Source organism: Equus caballus, chromosome 5, assembly GCF_041296265.1.
Source record: "Equus caballus isolate H_3958 breed thoroughbred chromosome 5, TB-T2T, whole genome shotgun sequence".
NCBI classification, from domain to species: domain Eukaryota; kingdom Metazoa; phylum Chordata; class Mammalia; order Perissodactyla; family Equidae; genus Equus; species Equus caballus.
In genome coordinates, this window is record NC_091688.1 from 29,651,490 (window position 1) to 29,674,512 (window position 23,023).

The 23,023-nt window shown below is 44.7% G+C and overlaps 1 protein-coding gene across 1 annotated transcript in view; it reads left to right on the plus strand.

The window, feature by feature from the left end:
* LMX1A (LIM homeobox transcription factor 1 alpha) overlaps positions 1-23,023 on the plus strand; it is a 153,820-nt gene that overhangs the window by 125,807 nt on the left and 4,990 nt on the right. The window contains exons 5-7 of the mRNA XM_023640808.2: positions 16,602-16,774; positions 19,676-19,753; positions 21,174-21,243. Of these exons, the coding sequence (XP_023496576.1) occupies positions 16,602-16,774; positions 19,676-19,753; positions 21,174-21,243 (321 nt within the window). The remainder of the gene's footprint in view (positions 1-16,601; positions 16,775-19,675; positions 19,754-21,173; positions 21,244-23,023) is intronic.

Here is a 23,023-nt window from a genome sequence, read left to right on the forward strand (position 1 = left end):
AGAAGGAATTAATCAGAAAATAAGCTGATATCAAAGATTTATTTCAAACAACAACCTTGAGAAAGTGTTTTTCAGAGTCAGTCCCCACTCAGCCCGATCTGTACTTCCTGCCTGTGCAATTGTATAGAGCAATTGCTTATGTTTAAAACAGTCCCCCTCAGGACTTACTAAAAAAACAAGAACCATACAAAAAAAAAAGATTAATTATATCTACAAACTCTAATTAGTGAACCAGAAAGATGGAATAATTTACTTTAGAAAACGTTTTATCAACAGTTGTTAAGAGTGTTGGTGTTCAACCCTTTAGATTAAGGGCACGGAATTAACCAGAATAGCCCTTTTCTGCACCATCACTCCGGCGGCTCCTGCCAAAAATGCGTACCTTACAATGAATAATGAGAAAGCATCAGACAAACTCAAATTGATCAACCTGCTATAAGGTAACTGTCCTATACTTTTCAAAAGTGAAGGTTTTTGAAAGTAAAAGCTTGAGGAGCTGTCCCAGATTGGAGAAGATTAAGGAGACACAAGAGGTAATTGCAGTGTGAGTTCCTGGGTTGAATTGTGGACCAGAAGAAGGACATCAGAGGGACAATTAGCAAAATTTGAAGGAAGGTTCAAATTTGTATTCTATCAATGCGGCTTTTTAACTTTGACAGTTGTACCATGGTTAGGTGAGAATGTCATTATTCTTAATACTGAAGTATTTAGAGGGGGGAAAGAAAAGAATAACCCATTCCCTGAGCAGTGGGTCAATAAAGTTTTACACCCAGGTGTTTACCAGTCTTCTCAGCAGGAGCCTGAATCAGAAATGTCTAGGGCTTTGTCCTCTCCCCATCTGTGGCAGACACTTGGTGTGGGGAAAAAGCACTGGGCTCTAAGCCGAGAGACTGGAAGCCTGGATTGCGGCTGCTACTACTAGGTATATGATCTTGGACAAGCTCCTTCACTTATCTGGGTCTCAGTTTCCTCACCTGTAATGTGAAGTTGTTGATCTAGATGTTCTCCAGGTTTCTTTATTTTCTGATGCTGTTCTGTTTCCACCATGTTCCACCAAGAGGCAGCTGGAAAGTAAGCCATAAGTCCATGTTCACCTGATGATTTGTGAACAATTTGGCGCAGCAATGGGAAGCCTGTTGGTTCCACTTATCTCAGTCCATGCAGGGAATTATTGCTTTGTATGTAGGGTTGGTTTCAGAAGTTTCTGTTCCCCATAATAAACCTTTTCAGAAGGTTTCAGTCAACATTTTGCATTATGAGCATCTGTTGGCATTTTGGGTGAGACAGGTTGCTGTTTTTCAACTATGGCCTCTATCCACTGAATGCCAATAAGGCCACCAGTCATTGTCACAACCAGAAAAAGAGCCCTTATCCATTTGCAGATGACCTTGAAGGACAGAACATTCCAGACTGAAAACCATTGGTCACATTAGTGATCATAACCAGACTGCAGATTTGCTGGTATTTTCCCCTTTCATTTAAAAACACAGAACATTAAGTTAAAAGGAATCTGAGACATCATCTGTCACCACTCCCTCACTGTATAGTTGAGGAAATTGAGGTTAAGTGCCTCGTCCAAGGCCACATTATAGTTATTGGTGGGGACACATTTAGTATCAGGCTCTCTCCTATCCACTGCCGGGCTCGCCCATTGACATGGTCAGAGAGATGTCTGGAACTAATAATGGAAATGACTGGGGGGCTATCTATAACTTCTGTTAATGATACCCTCCCCCAGGTCCTGAGCCTTGGGGTTTTCTAGAATGACGTGTCCCTTAAACAGTTTGTCTGGTTCAGGGGGACTTAGGTGCCTAAAGCAGAGCCAGTGCTGTATTTCATATTCTAAGACACTTTTATTGGTTGCATTTTAACATTTCCAAGATTGAGATGTGACTCACCATTGATGTGATGGGAAAGCATTGTATCAAAGCTTAATTGGTCACATTTTTTTCTTTCTTGGTGGTCCATAAAATAATGATATTTTATAATTAAATGCATCTTCTATTTGATAAAATATAGCAGATAATTTCCAAAACAAGTTGTACAGATCATTTCAGTTTTAACTATTCCTAGAGGTGTTGCAGCATGTGGCGAAACTTGTTTTTTTAATTGTTTGGTATGTGTATGTCAGAGCAGTACAGATATTGGAGACAAATCAAAGAGAGACTCTACTAGCAAAAATGATAAGCTGTTCAATTTCTCTCTCCCTGGAATAAATTTCCGTTCAAGTCTTTTCTGGCCTCTAGTTTTTGTCTGTGGCCTTTTGGATCTGGCCATGGTGCTGACTGCTCATAGAACTTTAGTATTGATTTCCAGCGAATCCTGTACCTAAAGTCTAAATCCTGGGGTAAATAATTGCCTTGTCTCATTACCTAACTGCTACACTGGCATAAGCCTTTAAAACTAGTTCCAAGGAAAATAACAAAGGGAGTGAGAAGGTGATTTGAGCTAACCAAGGTTTCCGCATGCCTACTGAAATGGAGTGTCTAGAGATGCTTACCGGATAAAGGAAGGGACAGTTGCCAAACCTGTGAAATCTCTTGCCAGTCTCAAGAACTGTATCAGCCAGGGGCCAAGAAAGAGGGCAGAAACAACTGTCAACATTTAAAACAGAGAGTTTAATACAGAGAATTGGTTGCATAGTGATGAGATTGTTGAGATGCAAACAGATCAGGAGGGTGAGACACTACAAATTTGCAACAGTGGGAAGCTGCAGAGTGGCAGGTGATATAACTTCCATGGACATCTGGTGGAAGCTGAAACTCAGTGGGCCTTTTCAGGTGTGACTTGGAGCCATGGAGGAGATGCAACAGCTGCCAGAGACCCCACCCAAGGCAAAGGAGGTTGAGGAAATACCTTGGTTTCTCCTACTACTCTGACTTCTTTGTAAATGCCTCCTATTGGCTGAACCCAGACAGAGGCAGCATCCTGCAAAGTCAGCCCCCAGTGATACAGAGCAGACAAAGGAGAGGCAAGGAAAGCATCTGAGTGCCAAGAAATGGCCCTTAACTTACGAAATCCATAAAACAGACAAGGAAGAAAATTAGAGGCATCTAAAATGGTAGAGAAAAATTTATCCATGGATTAAGTCACCTCTTTTAAATCTCCCAGTCACTGTTTTAAATCTCTGTTTATTACTTTTCACTATTTAAATTCTCTTTAAATTCTAAAATGATGTAGTGCATTCTTTACTTATTTGATATATTTCCTCAAAGAAAGGTAAATTCTACAAGAGTAAGGAGTCTTGTCTGTTTTATTCACCACAGTAGTCACCAAACGTGGAAGAGCAGTGGCTGCAACATTCTGTGGGGTCAGTAAATGTTTGCTGAAGGAATGAACAAAAGAATGCCTTTAAGTGGTATTGTAATGATCTGCTTGTATGACTGTCTCCCTAGTTTGAAAATAAAGTTTTTTTTCCCCTTTCCTTCCTTCCCCTTTTTTTTTAATAAAAAGCAAAAACATTTGGCCATTTATCATGTTTATATGACCCTCTTGAATGGAGTATATGATATTACTTTATGATTCTGTACCTAACTAAGAACATTAACATTTTACATTTCTTAAATGTTTACTCTGTGCCCAGTACAGGAAACTGAGATGTAGAAAAACTGAGTAATTTGTCTCCAAAAGAGACAGCATTGAACCCAGGTTTCTTTGACTTCAAAGCCCCTACTCTTAATCATTTCACTGTGTTGCTTCTGCATTTTAGAAAACTAAAAGACAAGGCCTGCCTCGGTCAGCTCCACTTACCCCTCTTTGCCTGTCCGTGCTCCCACTCACTCTGTTATGTCTAGAATAGTCTTGCCTTCTCCTCCTTTATTTTTATTTCATTTTGTTAAGTCTATCCTAGTTTTTCCACACGTCTTCTTGAGGAATCCCACCCTCATCCTCTATGACCACGTTAGATGCTCCCCCATTGATTTCTCCCCAGCATCACACTTTGATGGGGAATTCTCCCCATCAAGACACTTCTCCTGCAGCCTCATAAATGCCTGCTAACTTGTTATCTCCTCTACTAGACTATAAGTTCTTTGAGCCAGGACCTTTGTCTTGTTCATGGATGTTTACTAAGCCCTTTGCAAAATAAATATTTTTAAAACAGAAAGTAGAATGGTGGTTACCAGAGGCTGAGGGTTAGGGAATTGAGGATATTTTGTTTAAGGGTACAAACTGGGAACCAGTAGATAAATAAGTGCTGGAGAACTATGCACAGGGTAGCAATTATATTCAACAATACTGTATTATAAACTTCAAAGTTGCTAATAGACTAGATCTTAATTGTTCCCACAATAAAAAAGAAATGATAAGTATGTGATGTCATAGTGGTGTCGGCTAATGCTATGTTGGTAATCATATCATTGTATATGTTAAACTTACACAATGTTATATGTCAATTATATTTCAATAAAATTTTTTTTGGTTAAAAAAATGTTTAGGTAAATACATGAATGATGGAAATATTAGGACCCCTCTGTATATTGAAAACTATTTATCCCTGAAGATAAAGCATCTATAAAACTAAGAACTCCTTCATGTCAGGAGAATAAAATTCAGCTTTATGGAAGTTTGATCTGTGTATGACTTCTCAGGTGCACATCCATTATATAGAACAAGACAGACAATATAAAGAGAAGCTCTATTAACTTAGAACCTTGATAGCAAAGCTAAGCTGCAGCTACTGTTGTAGCCCATTTGCCATCTACATTTTCTCAAGCTCAACTGTGCCTACAATGGCAAGGTATTTCCCCATTGTTAAGCTTTCTGATAATCTCTTGCTCCAGATCTCTGGCATCAGTGGAGATGAGACATCAGACTGCATGGGAGGACTCATTTAAAGACTTAGTCTAGGGACTGGCCCCGTGGCATAGTGGTTAAGTTTGTGTACTCCACTTTGGTGGCCCAGGGTTCATGAGTTTGGATCATGGACACAGACCTACACACTGCGTATCAAGCCATGCTGTGCCAGCATCCCACATACAAAACAGAGGAAGATTGGCATTGATGTTAGCTCAGGAACAATCTTCCTCAAGCAAAAAGAGGAATATTGGCAAATGGATGTTAGCTCAGGGCCAATCTTCTTCACCAAATAAAATATATATAAATAAATAAAGACTTGGTCTAGGACATTAAGCAAAATGGGAGCATTTGATGACATTTGTGTTTTGTGAATGTGTAGCTTTGAATCATCTGGGTCTTACAAGCAGAAGGGCTGCTCAGCACTTTGCCTCCATCCTGGAAGAGGTGATAATGAACAGAGGTAGAAGAGAGCAACTTGCTGGGAGGAGAAAGGAGAGATGAATCATGCTGCAGAGTCCTTTCAGGGGCTCGCCACTCTCTTACCAGCTTAGGTATCATGGCTTTGCTGTTAAGTAGCTGTCACACTTGACAAAGAGGGAGAACCAACCCCTGTTCTTGGTAGGGGACTTCAAGACAATGCTTACCAAGGGCTGTCTGTGTTCGTGTCAGTCATACTTCCAGGTCACCATATACTCATCCCCACTCTTCTACTATATCCCACCCCCCGTTCTTCTACTCACACCATTATTTTTAAAGGGGAAATGTGATTTTTTTAAACATAATTTTATTCTCTTCTAATAAAAATTAAAATAAGCAGGAATCACTCTGAAGATTTGGAGTAGTTGAAAAGGTATGAAGGCCTCTGTTGACTGAAAGTAAGAATGTGTTATGATTGCCAGACCTCCCTATGTGTACCTGCTGGGGTAGGGGTGGGGAAAGAGAGAGAGAGAAATGTTCTAAATCATTGATTCTCAAAGTGTGTTTCTTGGACCAGCAGCATCAGCATCACCTGGGAAATTGTTAGACATGGAAAGTCACAGACCCCATCCTAGAACTACTGAATCTGGGGGTGGGGCCAGCAACCTGTTTAACTAGCGCCCCAGGTGACCCTGAGGCATGCTCAAATTTGAGAATCACTGCTCCAGAGTCTAGACTATAGTTACCGAGGTTTCAGGTTCAAAATAACGGTATTCTTGTGCTAACCCTTATTTCAACCATAAACTCTATACTTTACAAGTAATGCCAGGATTGAGAAGAGTTTTCAGTGTTACAAATTCAAGGCTAACTAATTACACAAAGTGACCGTGACGGTGCTCAGCATTTCATCAACGTCAAGATCATCTTAGGGTAATGATCCCCACCAATTTCACTTGAGGGTAATAGCCATAAATGCTCTCTAAATGGTTGTAATGGAATTCACCACACACAGTCATACTCATTTTATAGTTAATTTAGGGAAAACTCTTCCTGTGAAAAATACTTGTTTTCCTCACCCAATCTTGTGTTCTCACCTGTGAAGAACTGTGGCCATGGGAATGTCTGTTGAAGATCTCTCCCGTAGGAAGGGCAGCCCAACGTGACAGGGCTGAGGGCCTCCTGGCCAAGTGCCCCCTCCTTTCTGCAGCTGTCCTTGGAGACCACGTGCTCCAGTCACTTGAGGACTGGCTGGAGGACAAATTGTGCTATGGTACCTGCTCTATGATGTTGTCCTCTCTCTGTCTCCATTTCCATTTTCTTTTCTTTAGTCTCCCTTCTTCCTCTCTCTAAACCTGATTATTGTAATTTTGGATTTCTCTTTTTCATGACCCACTCTCCTACTCTTCTTATTGAAGTGTAACTGGATGCGTACTGATGAAACAGTGGACTACCAGTGGGATTAATATCAATGTGAAAGAGAAATTCGGATCATAGTTTAAGGGAAGTAAATTTCATCCCAGCTGAGCCCCAAGTATGGAGACAGCTAATAGTTCTTCAATGATTTCTATATCCACAGGAAGTTGGTTGGCACTGATGAGTAAATTTGTGAAAAATGGAAAGACAGGTCTCCGCAGTGTGCCTGTTAGTGCAATGCATTGCCGGTGTGACTTTTGGCTTCATTCTGTTCATTCTGTATTAATTGGACATAAACTATTTAACAATTAATGATTAATCTCCTAAGTGCTCAGCGTGGTGGTGTGTTGTGGAGGATACAAAGATGATTTAGGTTTGGTCTTTGTTTTCTAGAAACTTATTCTGGTTATACAGAAGATACGCAAAATTATAATCATGGTGATAATTAGCCAGCATTTATTAAGTTCTTAATGGTACTTATGGTACTTATGATACCATGAGCTTAGTACCATAAATACTGTTCATAAATTGTCTCATTTAATTAGTATAATTATCCTATTGGGTAGGTGCTTTTAACCCTATTTTACAGATGGGAAAACCAAGAAAGACTTAAAGCAGAGGCAACTTGGCCAAGACCACTAGCTAGGAAATCATGAAGCAAAATATTTGAGCCCAGAACTCTGCTTTGAACTACTCTGCCATATTGCATCCGGAAGTATGTTATCTCAGAATTCCTATATTAGTCCAGTGCAATTTTTTTCAAAAAATCCACACTTAGAGTTTATAATATTGTTTTCAGCTAAAGTGGTTGGAAAATAATATAAAACAAAATGTAAAATTATCTTCTAATTTGATGATACTCATGTGATTAAGATGAGGTAGACAAACTTGTGCTCTGCGTATTTGAAAAGGGAAGAAATTGATGTGGACAGGAGTTGAGAGAGGCTTCAGGAGAAGATAGATTTGGATCTTTTGGGGCATACAGAATTTTGGAACTTAAAGTAGCTTTCCCCAGCTTTTCCTTAGCGCACTGCTCTTCTTTTATTCCTAGCATTTAACATTGTCAGAGACTAAATTATGTTTTTCTTTATCTCTTCATTGTCTATCTTCTGCCACTGGAGGTAGGAAGGCAGAGATTTTATTGGTCTTGCTCATTCCTCCTTATCCTGTGTCTGGTAGGAATGCTCAAGATTGTGGAATGACACAATTGTGGAATTGTGGTTGTGGAATGACAGGATATTTTGTATGAGGAATGGGAGTTTCATAGTCAGTGGAGATATATAGTAAATTCATGAGCAGTCAAGAGGCATAATAATAAAAATATTTAAAATATCTTACATTTTTATAATATTTTATAATTTTTTTCAAAGTGCTTTTATCTACTCCTATTATTGAGTTCTAACAGTCCTCTCAGGGTATCTTGGCAGGTCTTTATTTCCCTGATTTTGCAAATTAGGAAGGTAGAGCTCAGAGAGGTTAGGTCATTTGCCTTAGGTCACATAGCTAGTGAGTGATAGAAGTAAGAACAGAGGCTAGGTCTCCGACCTCACTTCTTTCTGCTCTTCTGAAACTATCAGTGGTTTGTGGAATGGACTAGAGTCTGAAGGCATAGACCTGGCTGGGTATTGGCCTCAGCTTGCCTCTTCAAACCAGCAGAGGGCCTGATCAGAACCAGGATGTCTCCACCAAGGTCACAGGCTGTCCAGTCAGCTGTGGTCATCTAGGCATGAAGTCTACTATGAATTTGTCTGGGGAAGGTTCACTTCTGCAACGAGAACATTTAGAATGTTAGCCAGCTCACCCCAACTCCCCATTCACCTAGACGATCCTTGTCTGGGTCCTTTTTAATTTGGAGAGATAGTTAACCCTTTGTCTTCCAATCCTGCCTAGAAACATTTTCGTTTTCTCAGATAATTTTATCCTCCTGAAGACTAGTAATTAATGCAGCAAAATTGGGCTACTTCAAAGAGATATGGTATTCCATCCACTTAGGTCAGCTCGTAAATTGGAGCAAACACACTCAAACCTTATTAATATAAACCTAATGCAATGTCATGCATATCACACCCCACGCCTAGTGAATCATCGGGCGGCTGGGTTAAGGAACTTTTATCGAGACTGAGCACTGAGCCCCAAACCTCTGATTCGACTTATTATATGCTTCTCAGTTTCCTGTTCTGAGGCTGGCCAAATCAAAACAGTACAAGTGATGGTTTTTATTTAGTATGTTTATCTGTGCTTGATTTGAATCCAGTACTGTTGCTGTAGAGGAATCTTCTGATGTCCCGATTATCAGTTTTTCCAATATATGACAAATCTGTGAATAGGGGCATTCAGCATTTGTACCTGTGCTTCTGTGTGTGTGTGTGTGTGTGTGTAGAGGGGAGAGGCAGACAGTCAGGGTAGATGTTAGCAAAAGCCTATTCAAAGCTGACATGAATGTGAAAAAGTTAGAAACTGTTGCAAATCCACGGTAATTCCACCAATCAGTACCAATACCGTCATGTTTCCCTACAACCTCCCAAGCACGAGGTTTCCCTTTCATGAGCACCAGCCGTCTAAGGAAAGCAACGGAAGAGGCACCCAGGCTGTGGTGGCTGCCAGCAGTCCCAGAGTGGAGACCCAGCTCTCCTTGGGGGCCTGCCTGGACGTCTGAGCTGGCATCCTCTGGCCCTGACCCGCAGGTCCCTCCATCTGCCTGGCACAGAAACCCCCATCTGCAGTGGACAGAGGTGTCTTCTTGGGACACTTTACCTACAGCCTGACTAGGAGTGCAGCTTGGCCTCTTGTCTGCTCTGCTCTTGAAACGCTTAGTGTGCTGTGATTGAAGATCTTCCGAGCTTGCCTTCCTGGGGAGGAAGGGGAGAGGTAGGGGGGACCGAGATTTAAAATAGGCTCTGTTGCTTTTGGACTGAAAAGAACGGCTTTGCCAGCAGGAGCTCAGGGTGGACAGTCCATCCCCCAGAAAGCCTTCCCCATGAGCCCTTTCTTTCCTCACTCTTTAATAAGAGTGACGCCACCTGCAGTTGGGCAGCACCTGGTATTTTGCAACCACCAGGTATCCTTGGATCTTCACAACGACCCATGAGGCCGCTCACGCAGGCAGAGGACAGAGCATCCCGGCTGTGTGCCCTTGGGCAGGAGATCACCCCCAACCCTCCAAAGTTTACTTATGTGTTAAAAAAAAAAAACCCACGGTTCCTGCCTCATAATGCTGTGGTAGAAACAATGAAACCAAACGATTGTAAAATGATGCCATGAAAAGTATTAGGTAAGCGTAAGGAATTTTTATGTCATTTTGTAGATTAAGAAATTGAGTCTCAGAGATGAGAGGAATTTCATCCAAGGGTACACAGCTGAGGAGCAAAATTAAGACTAGAATCCAGGTCTCCTATCTCATGGCTGAAGTTACTTTCCACTGCTCCACATGCTCTTCCAACATGAAGAGCGATCTTTCTGTGGGAGACGGAGCATCCAAATTTCCCCCACTCTCAGGCCAGGACATGCACAGGTCACTGTCTCTTGCTTGTATGTGATTTGCTGATTAAAAAGTCTGTTTCTCTCCTCCCTGCAGGGGTGTGTCTGGGCCTGGCTGGGAAGTAGGCAAGCCTTGCATGAAACCTGGCCCTGCCACTTAAGCCCTGAGTGGTGGTAGAGGTTCCTCAACCTCTCTGAGGCTGCCTTTATTCCTTAGGTAGGGGGGAGTTACAAACAACCTTCCATGCCCTGTTGCCATGGAGATGACATGACATGTGTACCTGGACACAGGCCCTCCTGGCACAGAGCTGGTGCTTGGGATGTGGGCGTCTTCTTTTTCAGGCTTCCTATCTAGCATGGGGACCAGAGACACTTCCTCAATCCAGTCTTCGAAATGGACGTGGTGGCCTGGTGTTGTCATCTACACATGGGCACAGCAATTCAGCGTCTGGTGTCTGTGCCTTCTCTGGTCCACAGGGCCCTGTGCTCTGGGTCCACACTGTCCCCCTGTAGGTCCAGCTGCAGAACTCTCCCCGTGTCTCATCAATGCTGATGACATCGGCTCTGGAACAGTAAGACCCCTGGAGTAAGAGGCCTCCCAAGCCTGCGTTTCCTCTCCCCCCAGAATGTGCACCCTGTGCAGAAGCCCTGAGGTCTGAAGGTCCTTCTACTGATCTCTGCATGCACATTCATTCTCTCACCTTTTCTTCAGTCTGAGCCCTTTTCTCAGCACACCTGGTTCCTCCCCTCAGCCTTTCCAAATCCTCTCCTCCCACCTCCATTACATTTGAGCTCCTGCCTTCACTAACCCCTCTGGCTCATTGACACCCCTCTTTTCTAATTGCCCACATTTTTATTAACAGTTTTTACTATGCCTGAAGAACTTAACCAAATACTATTATATAGGCTTTGTTTCACACATGCTAGCTCTCTCTAACCCAGTTTTCTGTTCCTTAAGAGCCGGGGCTGATCTCTGAGATCTTTTTTATCCCCTTCTAGTGACTGAACAGTGCTGAGTAGGTAGTGGCATGCAAGGAGACTCCACGTTTGATGAGCCTCCCTTCCCAGGTCAGTGTCTTGCTTCCAGGACATTAGAAGTTCTGCTCTCTTGACGAAAAATGCCCTCTTTCTCCTTTTCTACCTGGTAACTTCCATTCATCGTTTGTATCATTCATTTTCAATTCAAGTGACACATGCACTGTATCCCCTTTCCCAGTCCCCTCCCCTAGGTCCTCTGAGCAGAGTTATTATTTTGGTGCTGCATCTTTCTCCTCTAGTAATCTGGGATGTCTGTGAGAGCAGAGGCTGGATCTTCATCATCTCTGTATCCCAGAATTGTCCCTGTGCGGTGCCTGACCCAAGAGCCTGCAATAAATGCTAACTGAGCAAATGATTAAATGAACAAGTTCCAAGTCCAATAGTTTAAAAGGAACTTGGCTTTGGTCTGAATCAGTTTCAAAACAGTAGTTGCAGGGTTTTGCTTTTCTAGAGAACTTCACTTACTGCCTCTTGGATTTTAAATGCTGCATTGCATCCTGGGTGGACCACTGCTATGCTTAGGGAGGATGGAATGCTGGTGCTATAACGCAGGGCAGCGACTGAAATAGCTTCCTATGTATCCTGTCTTCATAAATTCCTCCCTTACATCTTTCTCTCCCCCCTCCACTCACAGCAAGTCCCAGACCCTTCCTCCACTCCCCCAGCCTGAAGGACATTTATGAGGCTCATCACTGGGGAAGCATTTGAGGCCTGTTCCTGCCTCTCCCTTCGCTAGCATGAGAATCTCTGGTCCCCCTCCCTCACCCTCCCTCCTGGGCCAAGCTCAGATATCTCTTGCACTGTTTATGGGCCGTTGGGATTTTTCCAACAACTGAAATGAATCTGTGGGGCCCCACAGGTAGTGCAGCCCGTCTCGGGGCCATAAACCATGGCTGGGTCTTTCATCTGCAATTGCTTATGTCATAAACGAGTGGGAGGACCAGGCAAGGGGAAAGCAACAGCCCTGAACCATTCCAGATTTTTTTACAAGAAAGGGGAAAGAAAGGCCCTGAGAAACATGTTCAAACTTCGTGCCAAGCAAATTCATTTCACTCTGGTAAGCTGTACGTGGAGACAATCTCTGGACTTCCCCGCTAGGAGTCAGATTTATGCTGCGTTTGTGTCTAAATGGCCTCCAGGGATGCTGACATTTGTTGTCGGAGACAGCGAGTGGTGTTCCTTTCATCTCCGCTGAGGGGTGTCAGCTTAAATTATGAGGGATTGCTTGGCCTGCATCTGGGTGTGGGAGCCTCTGGCAACGGAGAAGGGCCGCCCCTCCCTCCACTCCCACATCTCTGCCGTTTGAAGATTTTTCTTCATCTTCTGCTCTCCAGTACTCCTGCTGGTTCTGGGAGAAATCTCCCTGCTCTTTTAGAACTTTCCTTTCTCTTGGACAAATCGATAAGGGTATATTTTAGGCACTGCCTATCTTCATGGAGAAGTTGGGATCAGTGAGGCAGGCCTGCCCCTGCTGAGAGAGTAGCCAGGAGCCTCCATGGACATCCCAGGAGCAGCCTGGAAATTCCCCAAGAGAGTCAGAGGGCACAGCTGTGAACACAGCCCTTACAACACAGGGGACAGAAGCCAGGGGATGGTTAGTGATGGTCTGCATTCCCCTTGGCAGCCGGGTCATGGCCTCTGTCTGCACTTTGAGAGTGCCAAAAGGCCCCTCCATCCTTCCGTCTTCAGAATCTCTCTCACTCAGATCTGCCAGGACACCTCAAATTCCACACTGGTGACTCTTTGGTTGGAGCATTTCCCGTTCAATGTGCAGATGTTATTGACTGTGGGAGGGAACATCAAACCATGCTAGTCATTGCCTCCTCAGTGTATCAGATCAGCAGTACTTCCTGCCCCTAGGATCAGTGCCTGAAAGAATGGGATACAGGATATGTAAGTTTTGATGGAGAATAGGAAGTCATGAGAGGTCTAGAGAGGGGTCAGTAAACTATAACATCCAGGCAAATCTGGCCTGGTGCCTGGTTTTGAAAAACAATTTTACTGGAGCACAGCCATGCCCATTCATATTGTCCGCGGCTCCTTTCCCCCTGCAATGGCAGAGTTGGGGAGTTTCAGTTGAGCCCGTAAGGCCTGCAAAGAGGAAAATATTTACACTCCGGCCTTTTACAAACAAAGTTTATAAGTCCCTGGTCTACAGAATGAAGTGCTTCTTGGAAGACAAAATGGGAGACCCAAGGAGACAGAGGAGAGAATGAGATATTGAATAGCAGAAAGGAGGAATCGGAGGCAGAAAATGCACAACAAAAAATGATAGAAACATTGAAAACAAATCTTAATCTCATCCTCCACCCTCTTCCCCTCATCTCCTTTCTTCCCTTTCTCCTCCTCCTTCTTCTCCTTCCTCTTCTGAAAACAAATGTTTTCATCTCTCTCCTCTTATAGGGATGTGGAGAGAATGAATGAGCAGACACCTGTCGCGCCCTCTACATCCTGCAAAATGGGCACCAAGGGCTAGCCGAGGAGATGGTTCTTTCCCCCTCCTTTCTGTTCCATGAGGGAATAGCAGCTCTTGGGAAATGTGCATGCATCCCAGGCAAGGGAGAATACAATGGCAGCAGTAGGTGGAAACCAGGGACCCTCAGCCATCCTGCTGGGGCGCTGAACAAACTTCAGAATTCACATCTTCCTTCTGGAACCAACCCCACCCCCTCTCCCTCTCTTTCTCTTCCTTCTCACAAGCTCTCATACACTCACGTTCCACAAAACCAACTCTCATTGTTGGCTAGGGTCATGTCTGCAAGGAGAAATGAACACGTGCATTGAAAAACCTTAACGCAGACTCCCATCAATATGTGACTAGTATTAACAGAAAACGTGTCTTGGATCAAGAATACGTCTTTTATGTTGAAATAATAATAATGATAATTTTCTAAGTTCTAAACCCTTTCTAGACAGTGCTAAACCCTTTAGCTATACCATCTCATTTAATTCCAACAACACTGTTCTTTCCCTGATGAGAAAATTGAGTCCTGAGAATTTGTTCAAAATCACACATAACTGGCATAGCCAGAATTTAAATCTGAGTTTATGTAACTCCAAAGTCCATGCTTGGGGATATGATACCACATTGCTTTCTTAAATTGTGTCATCATATATAAGCCATTATTACAGGATCTAGCATTGTTTTAGACTTTAAATTTTCATTAGTTACGTTATCCTAGTTATCACTATATCTTTGCATCAAACTATGTGAGGAATGGTGGTAAAAGAATCAGACTGACTCTGGAAGACATTTACAAATACCATTTTATGGACATAACTAGTTTGAGACATGATGATTCTGATGATAATACAATTGCATTTTAAAATATATTCTATGGGCCGGCCTTGTGGAATAGTGGTTGAGGTTTGGCATGCTCCACTTCAGTGGCCCGGGTTCAGAGGTTCGGATCTTTGGCGAGGACTTACACCACTCATCAGCCATGCTGTGGCAGCAACCCTCATATAAAGTGGAGGAAAACTGGCACAGATGTTAGCTCAGGACTAGTCTTCTTCCAGGAAAAAAAGAGGAGGATTGGCAACCAATGTTAGCTCAGAGCTGATCTTCCTCAGCAAAAAAAAAAATTAGTTAATAAAATATATTCTATACTTTGGACCTTTCACTCATTTGTTCTAGACTTAGCCCCTTTTAGTCACCTGCCTTGTGGGAGATCTACACGGTCCTTGGGGTGGGGTGTCAGCCCCATTTCCTCAGAAATCTCACCAAGACATCACTGGTGCCAGAGGAGCATCCTTTTGACCCTAAGGAGTACATCAGCAAAGAGAATAATTGACCTAACTAAAGACTGGGCTTTTGGGAGGGTCTCTGAACAGCAGGATATAGGGCCTTATAAGGGTGAATCTGTGCAGTCAATGGCTTCCTTTTTCCTACCATTTCTCCTCTTTTGGGGCCTTCTGATTTCTCTGAGGCTTTTATTTCTTATGTGCATATTTCTTCCTTGCCATTTTGAAAACCTCCTTCTAGAAAGATCATAAAATCCCTTCAAACCAAAATATTACTGAGATCAGCTTACTGAATTACCTGCTGGAAAGAGCAGCAGTCAGAGTTGGGGATGCCAGAGTAGCCACTCCTTGTCATGAAGATTCTTCTTCTTTAATCTCTTGGTTTTTTCTTTTTTTATAGGGAAAGATTCGTCCTGAGCTAACATCTATTGTCCATCTTCTTTTTTTTTCTTTCTCCCCAGAGCCCCAAGCATGGTGGTAAATCCTAGCTGTAAGTCCTTGTTAGTTCTTCTATTTGAGCCACTGCCACAGCATGGCAGCTGACAGATGGGTGGTGTGGTTCTGCCACTGGGAAGCGAACCCAGGCCGCCAAGGCAGTGAGAGAGCTGAATTTTAACCACTAGGCCATCAGGACTGGCTTGTGGGTTTTTTCATTTGTACTGTCAAGGGCAGTGAGGCAGAAGGGGAAAGATATCCTTTCCACAACATCTATTTAGAGCCTCCTATGTATCAGGAATCGGGACTGGAGCTGGGGAAGCCCTCGGGACAAAGTTTTCCACTGGAGGCACGAGGCCAGCTGAGCTCCGTGAGGACCCAGAGAGAAATGAGGTTCTTGTTAGAGTAATCTGGGCACACAACCTCCTAAGGCTTTTAATCTGAATGTGGAATTTTAACCTGAATATGGAAAGAAGTGTCTCCCACGCAATGTTTCCCAGAGCCTGGAAGCATCTTCTCAGAAGCGTGAAGTCTGCAGGATGCGAGAGGCAGCCTGGGAAAAAATGCCATGTATGTGGGAGGGTTTATGTCCTTTAAAAGTTACCCCTTGTATTGCTCACTCTTAGAGTTGGAGAAATTCACATAAATAAATAAATACAGTTACTTTAATAGAGAATTATTTATTTTATAGACAAGCAATTTTGACTAACTCCCTATGTTATCTGTCTATGCTGGTCCTCTGTGGCCTTTTCAACGGTAATATTTTCTACTTCCTGGAGGTGGCTAGAATTTCAGACATGTCTAGGAAGTAACACACAAATTCTCCAGTCTAGACTTGAATTAAGAACCACCCCTTACTGGGCATTTATTGTATGCCAGGAAGCATTCTGAGTGCCTTATTGGTATAAGCTCCTTAAATCCTGCCGACAACCTCAGTGAAGTAGCTTCTCTTATATCTCAATTTGGCAGATGAGGATGTTGAATCACAGGGAGTTATCTAACTTGTCCAAAGTCACACAGCGAGTAAACGTGGAGCTAGGACATCATCTTGTGAGAAAGTCCTGAGCTGTAGTGGTGGACTTTCTGGTTCTTGTCTCTGGATGTTAGAAGTCATTTTCTTCACTGCTTGCTGGAGGCCTTCAAATCAGTACTGCACAGGTTATTGCACTCATGTGCAAAGCCGTCCTGGGAATGTGCACTGAAGGGCCTGTTGGGGAATAACATACAGCTCCAGGAAGTGGCTTTGAGGGACTCAACACATTGTTTTCTGCTTCTGTTAGGCAAAAGTGATGATGAAGAAAGTCTTTGCAAGTCAGCCCATGGGACAGGGAAAGGAGCTGCTGAGGATGGCAAAGACCACAAGCGCCCCAAACGTCCCCGAACCATCTTGACAACCCAACAGAGGAGAGCATTCAAGGCCTCGTTTGAAGTATCCTCCAAGCCGTGCAGAAAGGTACAGAAGGAAAGAAGCGGGGAAAGGGGACCAGGCCCAACTTCTCTCTGTGCATTCATTCCATCCTCCGCTGGGTATCAATGGGAACCTGGGGGTTAGGGCTGTGTGTTGTGGGTGTGGGAGGCTGTTCAGACAGAGTTTGTGCAGGTGACCTTGAACCCCACTGGAAACTCCAGGGATCATGGAAGCTGTGGCCAGGGATATGGTAGAATATCCCTATGCTTCTGTCCATACATAGCCACTCCAATTGGCGGCTTGCTCACACCTTTCCTTCATGGAGAACAATGGGAAGAAGAAGAATAACAGGTATCAGTTGGGGTATAGACTGAGATGCTGTAACAAAGAGAATAAAAATGTAGTGGCTTGTAGTATGCATTCTTTTTTGGTCTAGTTTATTCTGCTTGGGGTGGTGATTTTAGCATTCATCCATGTTGTAGTTCATCCATTTTTGCTGTTGAATGGTATTCCGCCGTATGGATGTGCCATGGTTCGTTTGTCTATTCACCTGCTGATGGGAGTTTGGGTTGTTTCCAGTTTGGGGCAGTTACAGATAGGACTGCTATGGACATTCATGTAAAAAAGAATGCAGTGACTTAATGAGATAGGAGTTTCTTTCTTTCTTATGTCACCCTCCAGAGGTGAGCAATCCAAGACTGGCGGGGCAGCTCTCTCATCCATCACATGGATCCAAGGGGCTGCTCCAATTGTTACCATTTTTCCAGCCACCATGGTGGAGAAAGAGGAAGCGGAGGGCAATAGCTGCTTTTTTAAGGATATACCCAGGAACTGTTTACATCACTTCCGGTCATATGTGCTGGCTAAAATTTAATCCCTTGGTTGCACCTCTTCCAAGGGGCCTGGGAAATGAGTCTATCTGGGTGACCACATGCCTTGCTAAAACTTGGGGATTCAATTACTAACAGGAGGATGGAGAGAATGGATACTGTGGACAGTCAGCCGTCTCTGCCACAAATAGCTGCATCCATTGATTAAGTACCTGCCATTTATTGACTGCCTGCCGCATGCTGGGTACAGTCATTTATACAATAAAAATAATTGAAATTCTTGGAAGAAATAAATTTTAAAAATTTTATTATTGTTTTTCCTGTATCCCTATCTGTATTAGCTTTTGCCGAAACAACAAAATCCTAGGGGCTCCCGGCAAACATTGGTTCCCTGCTCCTAGGCTGTGGGTTGGCTGTGGCCCAACTGGGCTCAGGTTCTGGCCTGCTCCACCTGTGTATCGTTCGAGGGTCCAGGCTGAAGGAGCAGCAGCCACCTGGGGCACACTGTTCTCATGAGGATGGCAGAAGGCAAGAGGCCGAGTCACACTGGGCAAGCCCATTGAAAGGCTTTCCTTGGATATCACACACATCACATCCACTCACACTCCATGGGCCAAAGCAAGGCACGTGGCTAAGCCCAGTGTGAGTGCATGAGTGAAGCAGACAACCACTCCCACCCTCCCCACCCCTCGCACCCAGTGGGCGGGGGAGGGAAGGGTGGATTTTTGCTGCACAGTAATGCAGTCCACCAGCACTTCTGCCCTTTGGAAGCATTCACCTGCAGAATCTTCCTTTGCCCGCCCTTGCTGCTCTCTAGGCCCCAGGACAGGTGCTGGTAGAAAGTGAAACAGCCTCAAAGTAGGCTTACACAGAACAAATTATCATCTCCCTCATTTATTTACTTATCCGACATGTACTAAACTCCCAGCCTCTGTATGGCCTGTGCCCAGTGCTTGTCCCTGGGCAGCCTCCAGGCCACCAGTGGGGAAGAGATGGGTGCACACTGAACTAATACCCAGGAGGAAGCTCTGAGGATCATAACAGGGGGCAGCTGGGAGCTGAGGGAAGGGAAAGGTCACCTCTGTCTGGGGAATCAGGCAAGGCTTTGTGGAACAGGTGGCTTTTGAGCTGGGCCTCTGATGGATGGATAGGGTTTCAGCAGGTGGAGGTGGGGCCCCAGGGCACACTGCTATTTTAGTTGGCTTAGCAGAAGGATGTATTTTAAAAATCTGGTCTAATCATCCCACTTCTCCTAAGCCCCAGCCCAAGTGGCATGATAAAGGGGAAGTACTTCCCGAGGCCTCCAGTTTGCTCAGGCTGTGTGTTTATTCAAAGAGCCCCTTCGAGCCCATCTCCTCCCCACAATCTAACCATGAGGGCACAGTGTCTCTCAGACCCACTCTTGAGAAGTCTCTGCTCCTTGCCTCTTCCCTCCTGGCCACCTTGCCAGCCCCTCACCCTGTGCCTGTATGGAGAGCGGATCTTTAAATACATGTCTTCATTACATGGTCCCAGTTGTCCTGTCTCTGCACAACCCCGGTGCATGTGCCTGCATTAGAGCCGTCTGCCTTCCTCCGCTGGATTCCAGATGGCTCTTGTCCTATTCTCTTTGGGCAGGGCTCACTCAGTGAATATGAATATTCATGAAACGCCCAAAGTCATCTAGAACTATGAGGGACAACACTGAAAATTGAGGTCAATGAATTTAGACCTCAAGGAGAAGAACAAGAGGGAACCATTTGTTTTTGCAAAGTGATTTTCCCCCTCAGTTCTCCTTAAGTAGGTTAATGCATATGTATGGGGTACAGCTAAAGCACACCAATAGATTTTGCTGGTGTTTAAGAACCATTTGAAGGCGTAATTTCCAGAGTAAGAGAAACCCAGAAACACCTCTTGGAATGAACATCGAAATGAACGATTATTCCTCTCTCTGTTTACCTGGCGAAGGACCCTCTCTCCCCTTGAAAGGAAGTGATGTTCTTGTGTTGGGCTTATGCTAGCCAGCACCTAGATAAGATGGGGCCTGTTGGCGTCCCTGTGCACTGCACGGGAAACGTTCTGCCTCCTACTCTGAGATGCCAATGTTTCTGTGTTCCTAATGTTCCACGTTTTCAAGGTGAGGGAGACTTTGGCTGCGGAGACGGGGCTGAGCGTCCGTGTGGTCCAGGTGTGGTTCCAGAACCAGAGAGCTAAGGTAATCTGCTTCTTACTTCGGTCTGTCTCTGTGGGGCTGGTTTCCTGAAATAACAGCAGCAGGACATTGTACTTGCTGACAGGGTTTCTAACCTGAGCTCATTAGATAGAGTAGTTCTCTTGATTCAAAATTCTCTTAACAATAGTCATTCCAGTCACAGCAACCTGCAGAAGGGGAGAGACAGGGCATTTGTTTTAGTGCAATGGCTTTTATTTTCCTAGTGGCCATGACTGTGAATCTGGCTGGCTGTCTGCATGAATAAATGTTTTTCTGTATCTTGGTTAGAACAGGTTCTTTAATTCATATTTATTTAACCCAGATACCAAATTCTTCTAAAACTTCAAGGATAGACCTACCTAGCACACACATGACTGGTGTACATCAACATTATGGCACGGTGGAATGAATGCCTTTACTTACCTCTCCTGTGCCCCACCCCCCAGATAGGCCCAAACCATCGTATTGTCCTCTGGATCCTGCCAAGGTCGGTATTCCCCTGCCATGGTCTTTTATTTATTTTAGACCTTTTACTGGTTTATTTTCCTACTCCTAAAAATGCATGTATCCTGTAGCCCATTTTTCTAGGACCCTGCTCTTCAGTGGGTGATAAATTAATCTCTCATTATCTGATAAGGTAGCATTTCCCTAAGTGAATTCCTCAGTACAGGGTTGTTGATGTGTATTCCTTCCTGAAAGGACTCTGTGGTTCAATAGATTTGAGAGGCCCTGTAACCTGTGGATTCGTAAAGCAGAGGAGTTTGAAGCTCTGAGAAATCTTTCAGTAAAGAAATTTTTGTGTTAAACCCAGTGTTTTCTCCACATATACATATATCCACACATATATTCAAAATTATTAAAAATTAATGTTCTCAGAGAACCCTAATGTTCTACAGAATGCAGTTTGAGAAAGATTGGGTTAAAATTTTCCTTCCAGGAAGTGTGTGTGTTAACGGTGCTTTGGGAGACTAGAGCATGAATCTCCTGGTTGGCGTTTCAAACACAAGGGCAGCAGATAGAGGAGTGGATGGGGAACAGCCTCATGGCTCGTCCCAGATCACCCTGTCAGCAGCCCCTTGCTGCATATCTAAGCTGGGCTGCAGACCCCACATCCCCACACTGATACCTCACATAAAACTGTCACAACATAAGCAGCAAGTTTTATTTGCTGAGAGGAAATCCCTGCTCTTGCTAAGGCAAGCCGTGTGGTCGCTTCCCGGCCAGCTGTCTTTCCACTGCTGTGAAGTAAAAAGCCCTCAGCTGCGAGGCATCCAACTTAAGGTGCTGTTCCTCAAGCCCAGCTCCTTTACTGAGTAAAAACTGGGGAAACGGTCCTTCCATTGTACTCGCAAGCCCTTTTCCCCTTGGCGGGAAGCTGTGGCAGGTCACCTGACTTCTAATCCTCTCGTCCTCTCCTCATCAGATGAAGAAGTTGGCCCGGCGGCAGCAGCAACAGCAGCAAGATCAGCAGAACACCCAGAGGCTGAATTCCGGTGAGCTGGCAGCTCCTCCCGCCGGTCCTTGCGGGAGTCCAGGCCTCTCCTACCAGAGGTCACCAACCACCCAGCCCCTTGACTGACATTTCTGGGCTCCAGAAAGCCCAGCCCACACCCACTAGGGAGATGGGATCTTCCAGTGAGGACTGAGCCCTGAGGAACGGTGAGAGGGTTGAGGGCACTGAGCTGCAGGCCCAGAACTGCTGATGGGAGGTGGCACTAACCTTATCTAAAGCCCCCTCGCCCTGACGCTGCCACCGTGTCAGGACTGGGTCAGGACCACCTACAGAGTCAGAGACCTGCCCAGTTTTTCATCCTGCCAGGTCCCCCTCCTTCCAGGAGAATCAATTTAACAGAAGACAACTCTGTGACTTTACTTCTTCCCAAAATAACGTGAAATGATAAAAATAAGGATAGTAAAATAATTATCCCCTCCTTTGCTGAGCACTTCTGTAGTTCCCAAGGTCACTCACCCCTGCTGACCTGACTCTTCCAGCCACCCCGCCCCAGGTGAGCGGAGAAGTTACCAGCATCCCCATCTCACAGATGAGCAGACAGAGGCTCTGCAAGACTCACTGTGGTGCTAGATGAGTAAGGGGTGGACCTGGGACTGGAACCCATCTCTCTGGTTCTAAGCTCCACTGGCCATGCTGCCTCACCTTACCCCTACCTGCACGCACCTTCATGTGTCGTTGTTTTTAATAGGGGTGGTGTGAGGATTGGAGAGGGGGTGAAGACGGTTAGGTTGTGGGAGCCTTCAAGGAAGTTAAAGAGAAAAAAATCAAGAGTAACTCTGTTAGAACAATGTCATTCTTAAAGGGATATGCCCCCAACTCAGGCGTCCAGCAGAATTCCCTGAACATTCGGTCGGTCTGTGCCCCAGAGCAGGCATTCTCACACTTGGATGTGAACATAAATCACCTGGCATTCGGTAAACTACAGATTCGGGTTCTTAAGGTCTGGGTGGGCCCTGCAAGTCTGCATTTTTAACTAATTCCCCTTGCTGCTGGTCTGTGGACCACACTTTGAAGGCTGTGAAATGTGACATCGGTTCTCAGGCCCCTAAACAAAGCCCCTTGTCCTTGCTTGGACTCTGCCTTGGGCTTGACACCTGGGCTAGGCTCAATCTAGAATTGGACTCTTGCAGCAAAGAGTTCCCTTAGTTTTTTACTTTCTAGGCCAAACAGTATCTTAACAGCAGGATAGATGCTCAGGGAGAAAAGTGAAACAAAGATGTGGGTGCTGGGGAAGGGTGGAGCTGCAAGCTGGTCAGGAGACCTGAATTCTGCCCCAGCTTCACCCTCAGTGCTGTTTGATCTGGGACCAGCCTATCCGTCTCTTTGTACCTCAGGCTATGTATGCCTAGGGTGGGGTGATAAGGCCTGCCAGCCCTATGGCACAGGGCCCCTGTGAAGTTCAGAGAGGTCACAGATATGAGAGGGCTTTAGGAAGAACCATGCATGTTGACTCCATATAGGCCAACACACTCAAAGGGACAAGAGTGCATCAAGGCATTATGAGAACACAAACTCATAGTGCTTGGGACTTTGAAGAATTCTAAGGGCACCTCCTAGGGTCAACTTAAGAAAGCAGAGCCTGGTAGAAAATAGAGTCTCTGGGAGTTAAAGGAAATGTGTTCGGAGAACCACAAAGACGTGGAGGCGGGAACTGAGTCCTCTTTTTCTCATAAAATTCTGCACACACACATAGCAAGTTGTAGTTCTAAAGCACACATGGAGTGCACATGAAGTCTCATGGAGACTTCATATCAGTTTCC